The 14,269-nt window shown below is 45.9% G+C and overlaps 3 protein-coding genes across 5 annotated transcripts; all 3 read right to left on the bottom strand.

Annotated features, from left to right (window-relative positions):
- Positions 1 to 58: 58 nt before the first annotated feature.
- Positions 59 to 2,345, bottom strand: mbo (Nuclear pore complex protein Nup88). The gene has a single exon (XM_017144908.3). The coding sequence runs from the start codon at positions 2,285 to 2,287 to the stop codon at positions 170 to 172; it is 2,118 nt and encodes a 705-aa protein (XP_017000397.2). The 5' UTR covers positions 2,288 to 2,345; the 3' UTR covers positions 59 to 169.
- Positions 2,346 to 2,374: 29 nt separating this feature from the next.
- On the bottom strand, positions 2,375 to 5,463 carry Cyp313a4 (Cytochrome P450 313a4). 2 transcript variants are annotated; one of them, XM_017144909.3, is made up of 7 exons: positions 4,900 to 5,463; positions 4,644 to 4,841; positions 4,407 to 4,592; positions 3,839 to 3,911; positions 3,669 to 3,795; positions 3,025 to 3,610; positions 2,375 to 2,963 (listed from the first exon to the last, which is right to left on the bottom strand). In XM_017144909.3, the coding sequence occupies exons 1-7, from the start codon at positions 5,051 to 5,053 to the stop codon at positions 2,803 to 2,805; spliced, it is 1,485 nt and encodes a 494-aa protein (XP_017000398.2). In that variant the 5' UTR covers positions 5,054 to 5,463; the 3' UTR covers positions 2,375 to 2,802. The 2 variants fall into 2 exon arrangements, with proteins under 2 accessions (XP_017000398.2, XP_070073979.1); XM_070217878.1 differs by lacking the exons at positions 4,644 to 4,841; positions 4,900 to 5,463 and having other exon boundaries at positions 3,669 to 3,775; positions 4,407 to 4,543.
- Positions 5,464 to 5,731: 268 nt separating this feature from the next.
- Positions 5,732 to 13,960, bottom strand: kar (monocarboxylate transporter 10-like protein kar). Of its 2 annotated transcripts, XM_017144905.3 has the most exons (6): positions 13,682 to 13,957; positions 11,958 to 12,345; positions 8,324 to 8,688; positions 7,480 to 8,263; positions 6,649 to 6,753; positions 5,732 to 6,047 (listed from the first exon to the last, which is right to left on the bottom strand). In XM_017144905.3, exons 2-6 carry the CDS (start codon positions 12,307 to 12,309, stop codon positions 6,013 to 6,015), a joined length of 1,641 nt encoding a protein of 546 aa, XP_017000394.2. In that variant the 5' UTR covers positions 12,310 to 12,345; positions 13,682 to 13,957; the 3' UTR covers positions 5,732 to 6,012. The 2 variants fall into 2 exon arrangements, with proteins under 2 accessions (XP_017000394.2, XP_070073980.1); XM_070217879.1 differs by lacking the exon at positions 5,732 to 6,047 and having other exon boundaries at positions 6,140 to 6,753; positions 13,682 to 13,960.
- Positions 13,961 to 14,269: the final 309 nt, after the last annotated feature.

Here is a 14,269-nt window from a genome sequence, read left to right on the forward strand (position 1 = left end):
CTCTGACGTATGCCCATTAACATGACATAGAATACGAAAAGAAAACTGCCACCGAATATAGGACTTAATCGACATGTTTATTATAAATACGTTTTAGTTCTACGCAACGGCTTTACAATCAACAAAAACGTGGCGAAATCATAACAGTGTGCTAGTTTTCAATCCGATTTTAAACGCCAACGATTTTGTTTATGCGCTTGACGTCAGTGATCTGGCGGTCGATCTCGCCAGTTAGTTGGGTGAGTATCTCGGTGATTGTTCGGTGCTGCTTCTCCGGCAGCTCGTAAGCATTCTTCTTGAGGTCTTCCTGGCTCTTGGCAATGTGGTAGCGCTGCTTGTTCAGCGTCTTCTTGGCGCCCTCCAAACCAGCGGCCATGCTCTGGGTAACCTTGTTAAGACGAGCCACCTCCAGCGAAAACTCCCGCTCGGCCACCACACTATTTGGCAGTGCGGCATTGGCCCGCTGCATCAGAACGTTGCACTTGCGCACGAGCAGCTCCTGATTGTAGCTGATCTCCTCGAAGCGTTCGGCCAGCTTGTGAGCCCGCTCGCTGATCAGTTCGCGCTCCTTCTCCAGATCCTGGATCTCCTGCTTCTGTTGCTCCTTCTTCAGCTGCATCTGGTTAATGTGTCGCGCGAAGGCGGCGCGCACGAGGTCGTGTCGTTTAAGGTACTGTTCGCGGAGCACCTCGATGGCCTGGTTTAAAAGTTCATAGCTCTCCTGCGCAGAAGGCGAGGAAAGTTTATCCGCCAGGATGGGCTGGTTCACATTGCGCTGAAGCAGTGACTTAATGGTGTCCACAAAAGTTGGTCCACTCTCCTGCTGCGACACATCCGCGTTAGCCTGCCTATTCTCATTGGGTGTCACCAAGAGCTGAGCATCTATTACCAGCTTCAGACTGATAACCTGTCCGCTGCCCAGTAGAATAACCACTCCGGCGGGAACTTGCAGCAGTGCTAGTCCAAAGACTGCGTTCACGGAATCACTGGAGTCGAATTTGGTGCACAGAATGTATTCGGCACGCGAAGAGGCCGCCAGCTCAAGTCTGTCCTCTTCGGACTCGCTGTCCAGGTAACGCTGCAGCTCAGAGATAAAGTTCACGGTGACCGCATGGAGGCCCGCGTTGTGGTAGGCAAAGTAGCGCAGTTCGTTGATCAGGTCGCGCTTCAGATAAACTGGACAATTGTAGGATGCTCCTCCTCCTTCTGCCGCTCCAGAGGCAGTCAGTCCCAGCTCTAGTTCCACAGTTTCTAGCACATGGATAACATATTCAGCTGGCTCGATGAGCACAAAGTCGTCCACCTCGTTGAAGGAATGCTCGGCGGCCTCGGCTTCCATGAGCAGCGCATGATGAAGCTTTCCGTTGGACTCGGCAATAACTAGAGTTGGCGGCAGCGAGGGGATAATCATGAGCGCACACGACTCCAGGCCATAGTTGTCCCGCGCCTGGGGCGTTATGGTGATGGGTCCCTGGAGACGCGTCTTTTCCGAGTCCAGGCCGGTCATCAAAATGTATATGTTTCCATTCTCGCGCAGCACCACCACGGGCCACTCGATCCGCTCCTGCTTTGGCTGCGACTTGGCCGCCATTAGGGTTTTGTTGCTCTTATCCAGAGTGGTTTCGGTTTCCCCAAAAGCTGCTGATTCTGTGTCACGAGATTTTCCAGCGGGAGCGATGTCAAAGTCCACGGCCACCTCTCCGAAGTCGCAGAGCGAGCTGTTGGCCCCGCTGCGGAGGACCGAGGGGCCCACCTGCCACACGTGGCGCAGCTTGGAGTGGTTGTACACCCGAATGGTGTTGTTGTTGAGCAGCACCAGCAGCGTGGAGTCCGACACGGAGTGCGGATGCCAGCGCACTTGGCGCACCTCCAGGTGCGGATTGTTGAGGAACAGCTGGGTGTCCAGGCCGTAGGTGCGGCAGGTGATCCGGGCCTTGCCGTCCTTGTAGTATCCATCGGCGCCCCATCGTCGGGGCAGCTCCAGAATGGTGACGCCGCGGGGTCCGCTGAGCGCCACCAGCGAGCCCTCGTTGGAGGCCAGTACGCGGTCCACCTCCAGGCCAACCGTGCTCGAGGGGATCAGGGTCTGGAACTGGACATTCACCTCGGCCGCCAGCGAGGAGCGCCAGTTGCGCACCAGCAGGCAGCTGTCCTTGGCGTCCCAGGCGAACAGCAGGTCGTCCTTGCAGTCCAGCAGGTTCTGGGTCCTCTGCACACCGGGCAAGCCATCGCGAATCTTCGCGAACAACTCCGTTTTGTTCAATTCCAAGACATCCGTAAGCGACATTGCCTTGCCGGTTTTTTTTGTTTATGCTCTAGAAAAACATCGGCTAAAACATCGATTTCATTTGTCCAATCTATCGTCTCAGCTCCTCTTCTTCTTGTTCAACCTATCGGTGGTATATTTTTGGTATTTCTTAAATCGATTATTGAAAATACACAAGAAAAAAAGGATCGGAAAATAGTTCAATTTTTAAAATAATATATCTTCTAGATTTATTACTATTCAAAACCAGTTTAAAAAATCAAAAATTATAAAAATTATTTTACGAAACACCCTAATTCTTAACCAATAATCAACAAAAACCTAAAAATTGTATTTTTCTTCATTGTGCCAGTCATCACAATTTTATCAGCAATTCAGGATATAGAGCAAGCTAAAATTATTCTTGTCATATTCCATTTGAGCTTAAGAAGGCCTAAAAAATGTAGTGAGTTTACAGAGCGTATACATTCAACAATCTTTATTATTCTAATTTCTTTTAAACTTAATTATATTATTGTATAGTATAAAATTTATTTTCAACTTCTCTTTTGGAGCTCCAGCAGTGGCACAGTTTTCAGCTTCATAGTTATATCTTCAACAAAATAAAGATCTTTAAACGGAAAACTCGTAGAAAACCTATAATTCCTCAATAACTTGGCTAGTGTTACTTTGGCCGATATCAAGGCATATCGCCAACCTAAAATGGCAAAAAATGCTAAAATTAAAATCTTTGCCAAAAAGGGAATCCCAAAAGTTACCTATGCAATTTCTGATTCCCTTGGTGAAGGGTATATAGGCGTAGGGGTGTTTTTCCCGGATATTGTGAGGTAAGAAATGGTCTGGATTAAAGGTTTCTGCGTCTGGGCCCCATATCTTTTTGCTTCTGTGCATGTGGTAAATGTCGATGGCGATCTGAACCCCCTGGGGAACCACTATCCCGTTGGACAGCTTTAGGTCGTGCGTCGTTTGTCGGGATACAACTGGAACCGGGGGTATAACTCTCATTGATTCGTTGAGGATCAGATCCAGATACACCATCTGCTGAGTGTCAGCGTAGCTCACATCGAAGTCTCCGGTCTTGGGGAATATGGTTTTTATCTCCTCATAGGCCCTCTCCTGATACTCGGGAAACATGGCCAGCAACATCAGCGTGTAGTACACGGCATTGGCAGTTGTCTCAAAAGCTCCAAAAACAATTATATTCGACTCATCTTCAACGTTTTTCAAGGTAAACACTCCCCGTTTCAGCAAATCCGTGGCGAGATTAAGAAATATATTCTTGTCTTTGGATTGGGTGGCAGGTATTGTCTCACTTTCGCCTTCTGCCAACTTTTTTTCAATGATCTGAAAGTTTTTGAAGATTAATTAATTTTTCGTAGAGGGTAAACTATTTTGTTTTTACCTTCCTGATGAACTGGCGGATCTCCGTCTTAGCCTGGTAGTAGTGGGATTCTTTTCCTGCGAGCTGGCGAAAAAATCGGCTGTTGAGCCACGGCGAGAAGCACATGTCTGTCATGGTTTCCAAAATACTATTAATGGATAGAAGCAGTCCGAATCCAAGTCAGCACTCACCATTGATATCTTCCCAGCAGAGAGTTGTTTCTGAAGTTCTCCTCGTCCTTGACATCGCTGCCCATGGTAGTTTCTAATGATAAATTATATTTTCTGATATTTAAACATTAAACACTTTAAATTGAAAAAGTTGTATTCAAGTTTGGGTCGAAAATGTATCAAAAACAGGTATAAATATTTGTATAATTACAAAGCTTGATCAAATCTTTTTTTAATTTTTTATAAACACATTCCATATATGTATGCATACTATTTAGAGCGGAAATGTTACTAAGTATGATCAAAAAGTTTAATTCAATTTCAAAAAAAACATAACGTTCTTTATTTGACCTAATACTTCTATCGGGGGTGTCACAGAAATCTTTTTGAACCAATATCCGCTATGATTCTTGAAGAGATTTCAGCAACACCTCAGTGAATCTACTTTACTCTTCAGTAGCGATAACAGGATTTGGATTAGGGGGGTACAGTACCAGTTTCAGCTTAGTACAGTACCATATTTTGCATAGGATTTCACTAGAGAGGTCGGGTTTACCACCCATAAACCTCTGACACTTTCTATACTCACGTGTGGCTATGCCAAGGGTGAAGCTCTGCAGCAATGGAACAAGATCCTTCTCTCCATCGTCCTCCAATGGCTTGAGTTTATCCAGCAAAACTGCAGTCTCTCGGTTAAAAACGGGCAGGAAGCTAAGCAAAACCTTGTGGCCAAAGGCGGGATTCAGCAGCTTGCGATGGATGCTCCATCGGGGATCTACACAAATCCACACTTAAGTAACTGCCATACTCAGTCCCAAACACACACCCTTCAAGCTGAATAGCCCAATGCCCGCTCCATCGTCCACGGCCTTGTAAATAATACCCTTGTTCACGCAGTGAGGCGATGTGAAGATGTCCTGCACCACCTGGGGATCGCTGACAATCATGAAGGGGATGGGTCCAAGCCACGAGAAGATGGTCGGGCCGTGCTTGTCCAGAAAGCAGCCGAAAGCATTGAGGATATCTGCGCACGGACACCAAAATTAATACTTCCGATCGAGAGAATAATCCATAAATACAACCTTCCCTGCGCATCAGCCAGTGGGCCATGCCCAGAATGGGATATCCAAGGGGACCCGGAATCTTGAGAGTCAGCAGGTAAAATCTTCGCCTGCTCCACAGAAAATAGAACCACAGCAGGAACAGTAATCCGCACCAGAGGGTCCAGGTCAGCATGGTAAATCCTTGGTTATTCCGCTCTCCGTTTCGCGAATTGTAGTCCGTTTCCTAACAATTTTCGACCGATCGGTTTGAAGTGCGCCAACAGTTTGATTAGCCAATTTTCAGTCAATCGACTTTTTATAAGCCGGACGTGTGCTGCCTGATTTGGGAACCGATCGATCTGTTGTCACGCGTAGTGCTCATCGGTCGACCTGGCTGGATCTCATCGAAAGAAAGAGACTCATTGAACCGCACATAGCGCGCCGTTTTTTATTGGGTCCGGGCTGCATACAAATAGCTATAATTTTGACTAATGGCCAGTGGTGACATGCCAAACACTTAAAGAATGCGATTTGGGCAACGACGCTCCACTACGTCATTGATCGATTCCGATCTGGGGGGTGCCGATTATTGCGTTGTATAACCGAACAAATCTTCTGAACTGCCGGTATCCCGACATCGCAGGTGGTACAATACGGTGACACAAATATTCCATTACGGTATGGTTAATAAATGGTACAATAGCCCCTCAATTAAGTTCCTACAGAACCACTGAACCATTTACAGATAACAACAATCAATCAGTAAACGTTCCGGGGAATCCTATTAAATATAATGAGTCAACATTACCTCCAAAAAAATATATAAATTTCCGTAGACCAACACGTGTTGACAAATAGTTATACGTTTGGATTCCTATTTGTTAAAAATTAAAATATTACTTTTATTTGGTTTGCAAATTCTCCTTAGCCTAAATATATTATGCACGTATGAAGGATAGAGGAAGCGCACAGGCATCTCAACCGATCCGATGAATGGGCAAATAGCTATGGTTTATATAACGAATGAACACCTCGATTTTGCGCTGGCTAAGCTGCGGGCTCTGACGGCGAGATTACAGCTGAAAATGGCAGAACTTTTCAATTGGTTTCGAAAGTTTTGTGGAATTTTGAGTTAGTGCGACGACTGTCTCTCTACGACGCCGATCCGTTGGGCACGGCGAGTTTCCCTAAAAATATGAACAGGATAAAACGGTTGAATGTGGTTTCGGATCGAGTGATTCGAGCCTGCCCATGCGATGACTCCGAAACAGTCAGCGAGTTATATATGCGACATAAGCTGGCATTTATTTACAGCAGGTCCCAGTCGATGAGGCTTACGATCTACAAAGCAATTGAATGGGAAAAAGCAATGGGAATGGAAGTACGGGTGCAAGGGATGCAGGTGCAGGGTTAGAAACGTGGGATGTGGAGTGTGGGCTGGTCGGAAGTGCGTCTTAGTCATGCTATTCGATTACAAACTCGTTCCACACCAAGAAGGCAAATTACCCAAGCGAGGGTTTACAGCAGGCGAAGCAGAAAGTTTTCAAAAGCAACTAGCAACTAGGCAGTGTGTGAGTTAGTATATGGAATAGTTATAGCGACGCCTCTTGGGGTCTTCAGTCAGTGGCAGGGACATGCTGGGGCCAGAGACCCCGCCCAGCAGGGCAGTGTGTGAGCAGCTGGGCAGCTTAGGACCCGGGTTAGTGTGAAGCGAGCTACTGGGATGGTCGCAGGCGGCGGAGTCTGAGATGCGATTGGGGCTAGGCCAAGGTGAGTCGGGGTACGCACCAGTTCCATTGTCCAGGTGTCCGTTGCTCTGGATCGTTGGGGCAGCTCCTCCGGTTCCATTGACACCATTAGTGGCACCCATCAACGGTGCACTGGACTTGGTGCCTGCAAGATAAGAAATGATAAAGAATAAGATTTGAATTAAATACACGACTGTACCATTTACACAAAAATTTCATATTCAAGCTCTTTGTTTTAATATTTAATTTTCTGATGGTTACTACTCAAAGATTTTAATATTCTGTGCAGCATTGAGTGTTCATTAAAATATACTAACAATTTCCATGAGTTAAAGAATTAAAGAATAAGATTTGAATTAAATACACAACTATGCCATTACCAAAAAACCTCCATATTCAAGCTCTTTGGTTTGATATTTAATTTTCTAACACGGTGAAAATTAAGATTACTAGACATCGGATTTTATGTGAAATCCTTTTTTTTAATATAATTTAAAGCCACATTTGATTGGTTAAAATTTTGTTACAAAAACCTCAATTAAGTTTGGCCTAAATCTAATTATAACTTAATAAATAAAATTTGTAACCAATCAAATGTGATTTTAAATCGTATTTAAAAAACGATTTCACCGAAAATCCGATGTCTAATGATTACTATCCAAAGGGTTTTAGTATTCTAAGCAGCATTGAGTGTTCATTAAAATATAATAGCAATTTTCATGAGTAACACATTTTGTAAGGCTGCTTATTGACCGTTTACTCAGAGCTTTGTGATTTTAATGTTCGATTTAGAAAGGAAAGGATGTGGTTTAAGCTAAAACACTTCCAAACAAATGTTTTTTTATGGTTATTAAAGCTATTAAACACTCACCATCCGACCGATAATGGCCGTTGCCGGCTATCTCGATATCTCCGTTGGCCATAACCACCGCTCGCGGCGCACTGACCCCGTTCTCCTCCTCCTTAACGCACTTGATCAGGAATAGCAGCGAGGAGCCGAGCAGTGGGGGCAGTCCGGCGAGGATCAGGGGCAGGGTGTAGGAGTTCGTGCTGTCGAAGATCATGCCTGCCACTGGTGGACCCACTGTGAGCGGAATGGAGCTAAGGCCCAGCAGAAAGCCAATGGCCTGCGTGGCTCCCGAAGGACCGCAGATCTCGTAGGCAATCGGACCCAGCAGCGAGATGAAGCAGCCGTCGAAGAGTCCCATGACCAGGGTGAACGAGACGAGGACCACATACGAGTTGGTCAGCGGCAGCAGCAGGGTGACCACGCCAATGGAGACCAGCGACAGTTGCTGCAGGTACATGCGGTTTACACCCGGCATATCAGCAATAACCCCGAAGATCAGGCGTCCAATGCCGGAAGTGATGCCGATGCACATGACCGGCAGGTTGACATCCTCGCCCGGAAAAGTGGTCTTCACGAACTGCATCATGTGCACATAGGGCACAAAGTATCCAAAAAGGGCAAGGGGCACGCAGAGAGCCCAGATGACGAAGCGCTTGCGCTTCCAGATCTCCACATTTATTATGGAGCGCATGAAGAGATTGAGGCGCGACCTGCCGGGCTTCTTCTTGGGCGGCTCCGGTGGCGGATGCAGTGGCTTGTAAACGAAGGAGCAGACGATAATGAAGGCGGACACGAGGCTCATTATCTGGATAGAGTAAAAAAGCAATTAGTGGATAAGAATCATGGAGCTGTTCACTCTACTTACCCTCAGTGTTCCCTCCAGACCATAGCCGGCCAGGAGCTTGTCCAGACAGGGTGGCAGTATCACAGTGAAAACGCTGGAGCCGGCGGTCACGAAGCCACTCACCTTGCCCAGGTAGCGCTTGAAGTAATGGCCCAGAATGGCCAAAGTGGGCGTGTAGGCGAGGGCTGCTCCCAGGCCAAACATGATGCCGTAGGTGAAGTACAAAGCGCTGATGTTCTCGGTGCAGAACGAGGACAGCAGCAGTCCTCCTGCGGAGAGGACTCCGCCGGCGAATGTGGTCAGCCGCAGGCCAATCTTGTCGGTCAGGCAGCCGGCCATTGTGGAGAAGAGGAATGTGGTGCCGATGGCCAGGGCCCCAATCAGAGCTGGAATGCAGGAAGGGTGCAACGTTGAAATAATATTGTTTTAAAGATTAAAATACGCTTGGAAGATTTTTTGGAATCAAATAAAATAAGCTGTATAAAAACAACATTCTTTATGGACACTTAGTTTAAGGTGTTTAAGCACAGCTTTTAAAATTTTGACCTAATTTTAAATCATATATGGAAATAATAAATTCCTTTATTCATTCCCCTAAAATAAATATACTAATATTTGTATGCGATGCAATGTTTACGACTTGTAATCTCTTGAAGAAATATAATGCTGTCTTGGTAATTATAATGAAAAGTAAATAAAAGGAGAAGGTACCGAAATATTTACTGAGTATTCAATAGGAATATTTTTTAATTATTTAAGGGAAGCAAGAAAAATAATTATCACATAAAAATCAGGGAGTAAATGAGTCAACTCTTTTCGAAAACTTTCTGACCATCAATTTCAATTACCAATTTCAATTGACAAATCGAATCTCACACACTTGCGGTCGATTGTGAAGTGAGGCGATCCAAGGTATGTCTGGATATTGGCCACAGTCCCAGGTGTTTCATTGCAACTTCCATGTGGATGCCCGACTGCGACCGGGAAATTCGATCCGTTGGCGGTTGGCGGGATCGAGGATTTTACGCGTTTTGTCGCTTGCCGTTTAAAGATTGGATTTTCGTCGACAATAATTTTCCGCTGAACTCTGCGGTTAGAAGTGGGGGAATCCAATTGTTTTTGTTGCGTAAACACTTTCGCTTGTTCCACTTTGGCACTTCAAATTGATGTTCGATTGACAGAATCAGGTCAATTCTTTGTTCCCCGCCAGCCAAGATGATCTAATGCTCTGATAAGGTCTGCGCCTCTGGCTCTCTGGCAGATGTGCAGCTGCAGCAGCTCCAGCGACTTTGGTCCATTGTCTGGGAGATGGACAGTGGACCCAAGCAGGTACCGGATGAAAGTCCGGGGGGACTTTTAATTAATTTAATTTTTGTACAAATTTAAACTTATTTCTATTATTTTTTTGTAGTTCAGAAAGCCCGGATCGACAAGCCCAAAGATATTTTCAAATTTAAACTACTAAGATTATTTTAATAGTACTACTCTGTATTTATAGCTCGATTATGGCACCACAATCAAAGCGATTTAGTAGTGCCAATCGCGGGGAATATCAACAATTATTGTACGCCGGAACTAGAGATAAGCATTCGATTCAACTCGCGTGTCAGTCCGAATTTATTGTCACAATCTACGTTGTGAAGTGCTTGAGATGGTTTCTCAAAAGCGTTGCGTATACCATTCATGAGGGTTGCTAATAAATAGCCGGAGCTAACCTCCCTTGACCTTTAACCTGAAGATATTTATATTTTTCCATTCACTTTCACAAAAGTTTGGCTGGGAATACTTTTGGCGAACATTAAATACCCTCTTTAAAGGTAATAAAATATGTGATATATAAAATAATAATAAAATTGCATCGCTCTTATCGAAAATAGAACATGACCCACTCTGGGCGCTTCATGGATATTTATCGACCATTCGCCGAGACACGGCCAACTGAGGAATGGGGCCGTGAGATGGCACGTAACTCTCCCCCACATGCGCAGTACAATTCTCCCGCAATCTCGGCCAGCGGCAGGCAGTCAATGTCAATGCCACAGACGCCGATTCTCTCTTCGCAGCCAGTCAATGGCAGTCCGACTAGAGAGATGCGAAGAGAGAGCCATTAGATAATACCCGTAATACCCGGTGCCAAAAATCTAAAAAAGAATTGCGAACGGAAGGGAACGTTGCCGAATTACATGGCACCGCTGGCGTCTGGCGAAAATAGATCGGAATATTTTTAGTACGCCTCTCATATTCATACATAGCTGGCAACCCGATGCGATCTCATGCAATATCTGACGCAACTTGCAACGCGGATTGCATGGGAGTTAAAGCCAAAGACTGGCAGCATGATTGATCTTGACCTCCGATCCACACGGATGAACCAATGGGCCACCGACCGTGCCTATTGAGCTCCACTAAGTCGCTGTGATGTGCCCATGGAGGTGTGTAATTGACAGAGGCTGACAATTAATTGATGAATCGACACCGCGATAAAAGCGGGGAAAATATGGCACACAGAGCTCGGGTTCGGATTACGTCAGGTTTTAATCATATTGCGGAACTGTCAGCTAGTCTTAGCTGAAGCTATGGTCTTAGCCCTAGATGCATGTAGCCTATAGCTCTGGGGAGGATCGCTGTCAGGCGAAGCACTTGAGGGGCTTCCCCGGCAGCGCCGGCCGACCAAGTAACTGGGTCAGTGGCGGGTGCCAGTGGCTTTTGTCTTTCGCCGGCCAGCTATGTTCTCCAGCTCGTCTTAAAAGCGCCGGCCGTGCCCCCAATGCGCTGCCGGCCCACGCGGCGTATACGTAATATTGCCGGCCTGCTGAAAACCTTGACAAACAGTTGCAAATGCAGTGAACTCTGCTCGCAATTGCATTCGTCTCAACAAAGCAGTTGCGTCTGGTTTGGAGTGGCTTCGCCTACTGCTTCTACTGCTGGTTAAGTTGAGCTGCCAAAAACTGATCCACTTTAGATGGAGAACCCTCCTCCAACTCTACGCGACTCCCAAGTCTCGACGTCGCGCTCTTCGCACTCGAAGAAGGCTGTTGAATAATGCTTTGTGATCCAATCAACTTTTAGCAATTTAATTCACTTGACGTCGGTACGTTGGATTCCTATATCGTCACTTCGTACTACGTACTACTACGTTTTATTGAACCCAAAAGACCGCGGGAGAAACAGAGGCGTTAGATTCGAAATAGCGTGTATAAATTTGAATCTAGACTTTCTTAAGTAATATTCAATGTTTTGGCAATTCATTGCGAAGTGCGTCATTGCCTAATCAAATTGAAATTCGGAAACATCAGAAATATCTCTTATATTTCCAAGGTAACTTCAAGTGTTGATAGTATAATCTACAATATAGATGGAGCATCTTGAGGAATGCAATTTAATTGTACTTTATGGCTTAGCTTCTAGGCTTTTTCCGAATCAAAGTCAGAGGCCCCCCGGGCAGCAGCAGCAATCAAAGGCCACCAAAATATGATTTGTGCTAAAAACAAATAGTGGCCAGCAAAACAACTGCCCAGTTCCCATCTAATCTCATTTGCCCTGCCTGCATAATTACAATCAACGCCATAAATTCCGAATTAATTTGCCGCGGGGTTGATGGGATTATGGACAAATTGCTGTCGGTTTCTTGAGGGGATGTAACGGAGAAACTTACCCGCCTTGCTGGAGGCCTCCGGATCCCCGAGCTTTGTGAGCCGCTCCGTCAGCAGCGAGTGGATCACGCCGTATGTGTTGATGAATCCAAAGATGATTCCGTTGCAGAGGAAGGCGCTCACCATGACCAACCAGGCGCGGGCTCCACCATCCGGCGGCTCCTTGCCGTGTATGTCCCGACAACAGGGCGCCTCGATGTGTGTCCCATTGCCGTTCTGGAGCGGAGCAGGCGCCTTCCCCGAATCCTTTCCGTTGGCATGAACCAGTCCGTTGGTGTGTCCATTGGCGGGCAGGATGCGACCGTTGACCTGGCCATGCAGGTCGTTCAGCGGCTCATTCTCGTTCTCCGTCATGGCTGCTGGTTAGGATTGGTGTCGGTTGGGTGCTGCCTGCAAGTATACATAGGGTGTCAGGGGTACTCCATAATCAGTCAGCCACATTGCACCCAAATATGCTGTTGACTGCCGAAAAGATACGAGTGCCGCTCGCATTTCCCCATCCCGGAAAATAATCACAGACTGACGGAATTGGCTAGCCAAATATTTGGACACGTTTATCGCTATTTGCGCCTCCGGCAAATGAAAATGCAGTTTACATTGTCGGCAATCCGGAATCCAACTAAATGGGGGACAAAGGGGACACTAGTTCTCGAGGGAGAGGAACCTTAGCGAAAGTTACTTTGGAAACTAAAGGCGAGATAAGTACAACTGTCATCAGATAATTTTTAGGGGTAGTTAAGTTCATAAAATAAACAAGCCCTTTTATGATCGATTTTTTTGTTGGGCCTTTACCTTGATATATGGTTTAAAATTCAAAAAGTTTGTTTTAAAAAGACTAGGGACTTTAAAAAAAATTTCTCATAAGATGAAATAATTGTTTTTAAGGATATGAGTTGTATTTAACTTAACCTTTACATTTTTAGATACATATTTATATTACCTTTAAAAATCAAAAAGTTTGTTTTAAAATAACTAGAACTCAAGAAAAAAAAAATTTTTTTTTTTTTAAGGATATAACTTTACTTAAAAACTTAGCCTTTAAAAAAATGTAGATAAATATTTCCATTAGTAAAAGTAATTATATTTTATCTGTATTAAATTTTGCCCCTATGTCTATCTTAATTACAGTCACATTCCAAATGACTGATCGGATTGCAGAGCTGAGTAAACAAAGCGCAAAAACAATCTAGGGTTTCATTAGCCAAGAGGCTCAAATTAATATTCAAAGATATAACTTTCGGGTTACAAGCACCAGGTGTTCGTGGAAACACACTCGATTTAATTTCCCCCCAGAATATCTGGTCAGCAACATTGTAATGCATTTTTGAGCTGCGCAGAAGACAGAACAAAGATTGCATTACAAGCGATAACTGAAATTTGTCGCATTTCTCGATTATGCATGCCCTTGTCGAGTGCACTTGGGATTGGAGGGGTTCGAGGTGCAACGGTCTGTTCTGCAAACGTTTTCTTTTTCCCGCCCCGGGGCAGCCAAAATAAAGCAAATGTAACGCGAACCGCAGGCCAAAATATAAAGAACTGCGACCGTTTTTCATTCTTGGCGGCTATCGCAGAAGTTCGCGCTATCACGGGCGTGCACGTGTCCGCTCGATGACGACGCACCCAATCCCACGGGGGTCACTGCCGAAATCGAAGGTCACCGGTCGATGGCTTGGCCCTTATGCAACCGCCGGTGGGTAGCTCCTTGGAGCCCCTCTTTCCTACGTACTTGTAAGCCGGAATTCCAGTCGCAGGCGTTCGATTCACTTGAAGATTCCGGGAAGCCAGCACGACACTCGAACGAACGAACGAATCGAGGAGTGATGAGTGGGCGGGTGGAGACCTCTCGAGCGAGCACACAACCGAGCGCTTGCGTCGTCGGCGGCGGAATGAAGAAAACTGAATTATTTTCCACGAGCCGTTTTCGCAAAAAATCGCTCGCTCACTTGAGGCGCCTAATCAGAGAAGCCGAGCGACGGAAACCGCAGCGATTGCGTTCTCTGCGGTAAACAAAAATTCACCTAGGCAACGGCCAGGATGGTTTCCCAGCTTGTCCACATCCAGTTCCAGTTCCACGCAAATCACATGATCACGGGCGGGATTTTGTGCTCAAATTGAATACTCCTCCTGCTAATTGATCAATTCCCAGAATTAGAAACTGAAGCACTGCGCAGTGCCATCAATTGATGGCTTAGTTGGGTGGCAAGTGGCCATATCCGCCGCAGCCACCAAAGAAGATGACCCCAACTTGTACTCAACTCATCCGGCGAATTGTTCGCTCCTTGGCGCCGGCGCTTCCTCTTTGCATGCGCGTATC

Source organism: Drosophila takahashii, chromosome 3R (assembly GCF_030179915.1).
Source record: "Drosophila takahashii strain IR98-3 E-12201 chromosome 3R, DtakHiC1v2, whole genome shotgun sequence".
Taxonomy (NCBI): domain Eukaryota; kingdom Metazoa; phylum Arthropoda; class Insecta; order Diptera; family Drosophilidae; genus Drosophila; species Drosophila takahashii.

What these genes read in the sequence shown, in the direction of transcription:
- mbo (XM_017144908.3), bottom strand. Translation starts at nt 2,287, where the DNA reads ATGTCGCTTACGGATGTCTTGGAATTGAACAAAACGGAGTTGTTCGCG.
- Cyp313a4 (XM_017144909.3), bottom strand. Translation starts at nt 5,053, where the DNA reads ATGCTGACCTGGACCCTCTGGTGCGGATTACTGTTCCTGCTGTGGTTC. An exon ending in CTGGCTGATGCGCAGGGAAG is followed by an intron (nt 4,842 to 4,899) that starts GTTGTATTTATG and finishes GTCCGTGCGCAG; the next exon opens with ATATCCTCAATGCTTTCGGC. An exon ending in CTGCTGGGAAGATATCAATG is followed by an intron (nt 3,796 to 3,838) that starts GTGAGTGCTGAC and finishes ATCCATTAATAG; the next exon opens with TATTTTGGAAACCATGACAG.
- kar (XM_070217879.1), bottom strand. Translation starts at nt 12,309, where the DNA reads ATGACGGAGAACGAGAATGAGCCGCTGAACGACCTGCATGGCCAGGTC. An exon ending in GGAGGCCTCCAGCAAGGCGG is followed by an intron (nt 8,689 to 11,957) that starts GTAAGTTTCTCC and finishes CCTGCATTCCAG; the next exon opens with CTCTGATTGGGGCCCTGGCC. An exon ending in GTCTGGAGGGAACACTGAGG is followed by an intron (nt 8,264 to 8,323) that starts GTAAGTAGAGTG and finishes TACTCTATCCAG; the next exon opens with ATAATGAGCCTCGTGTCCGC.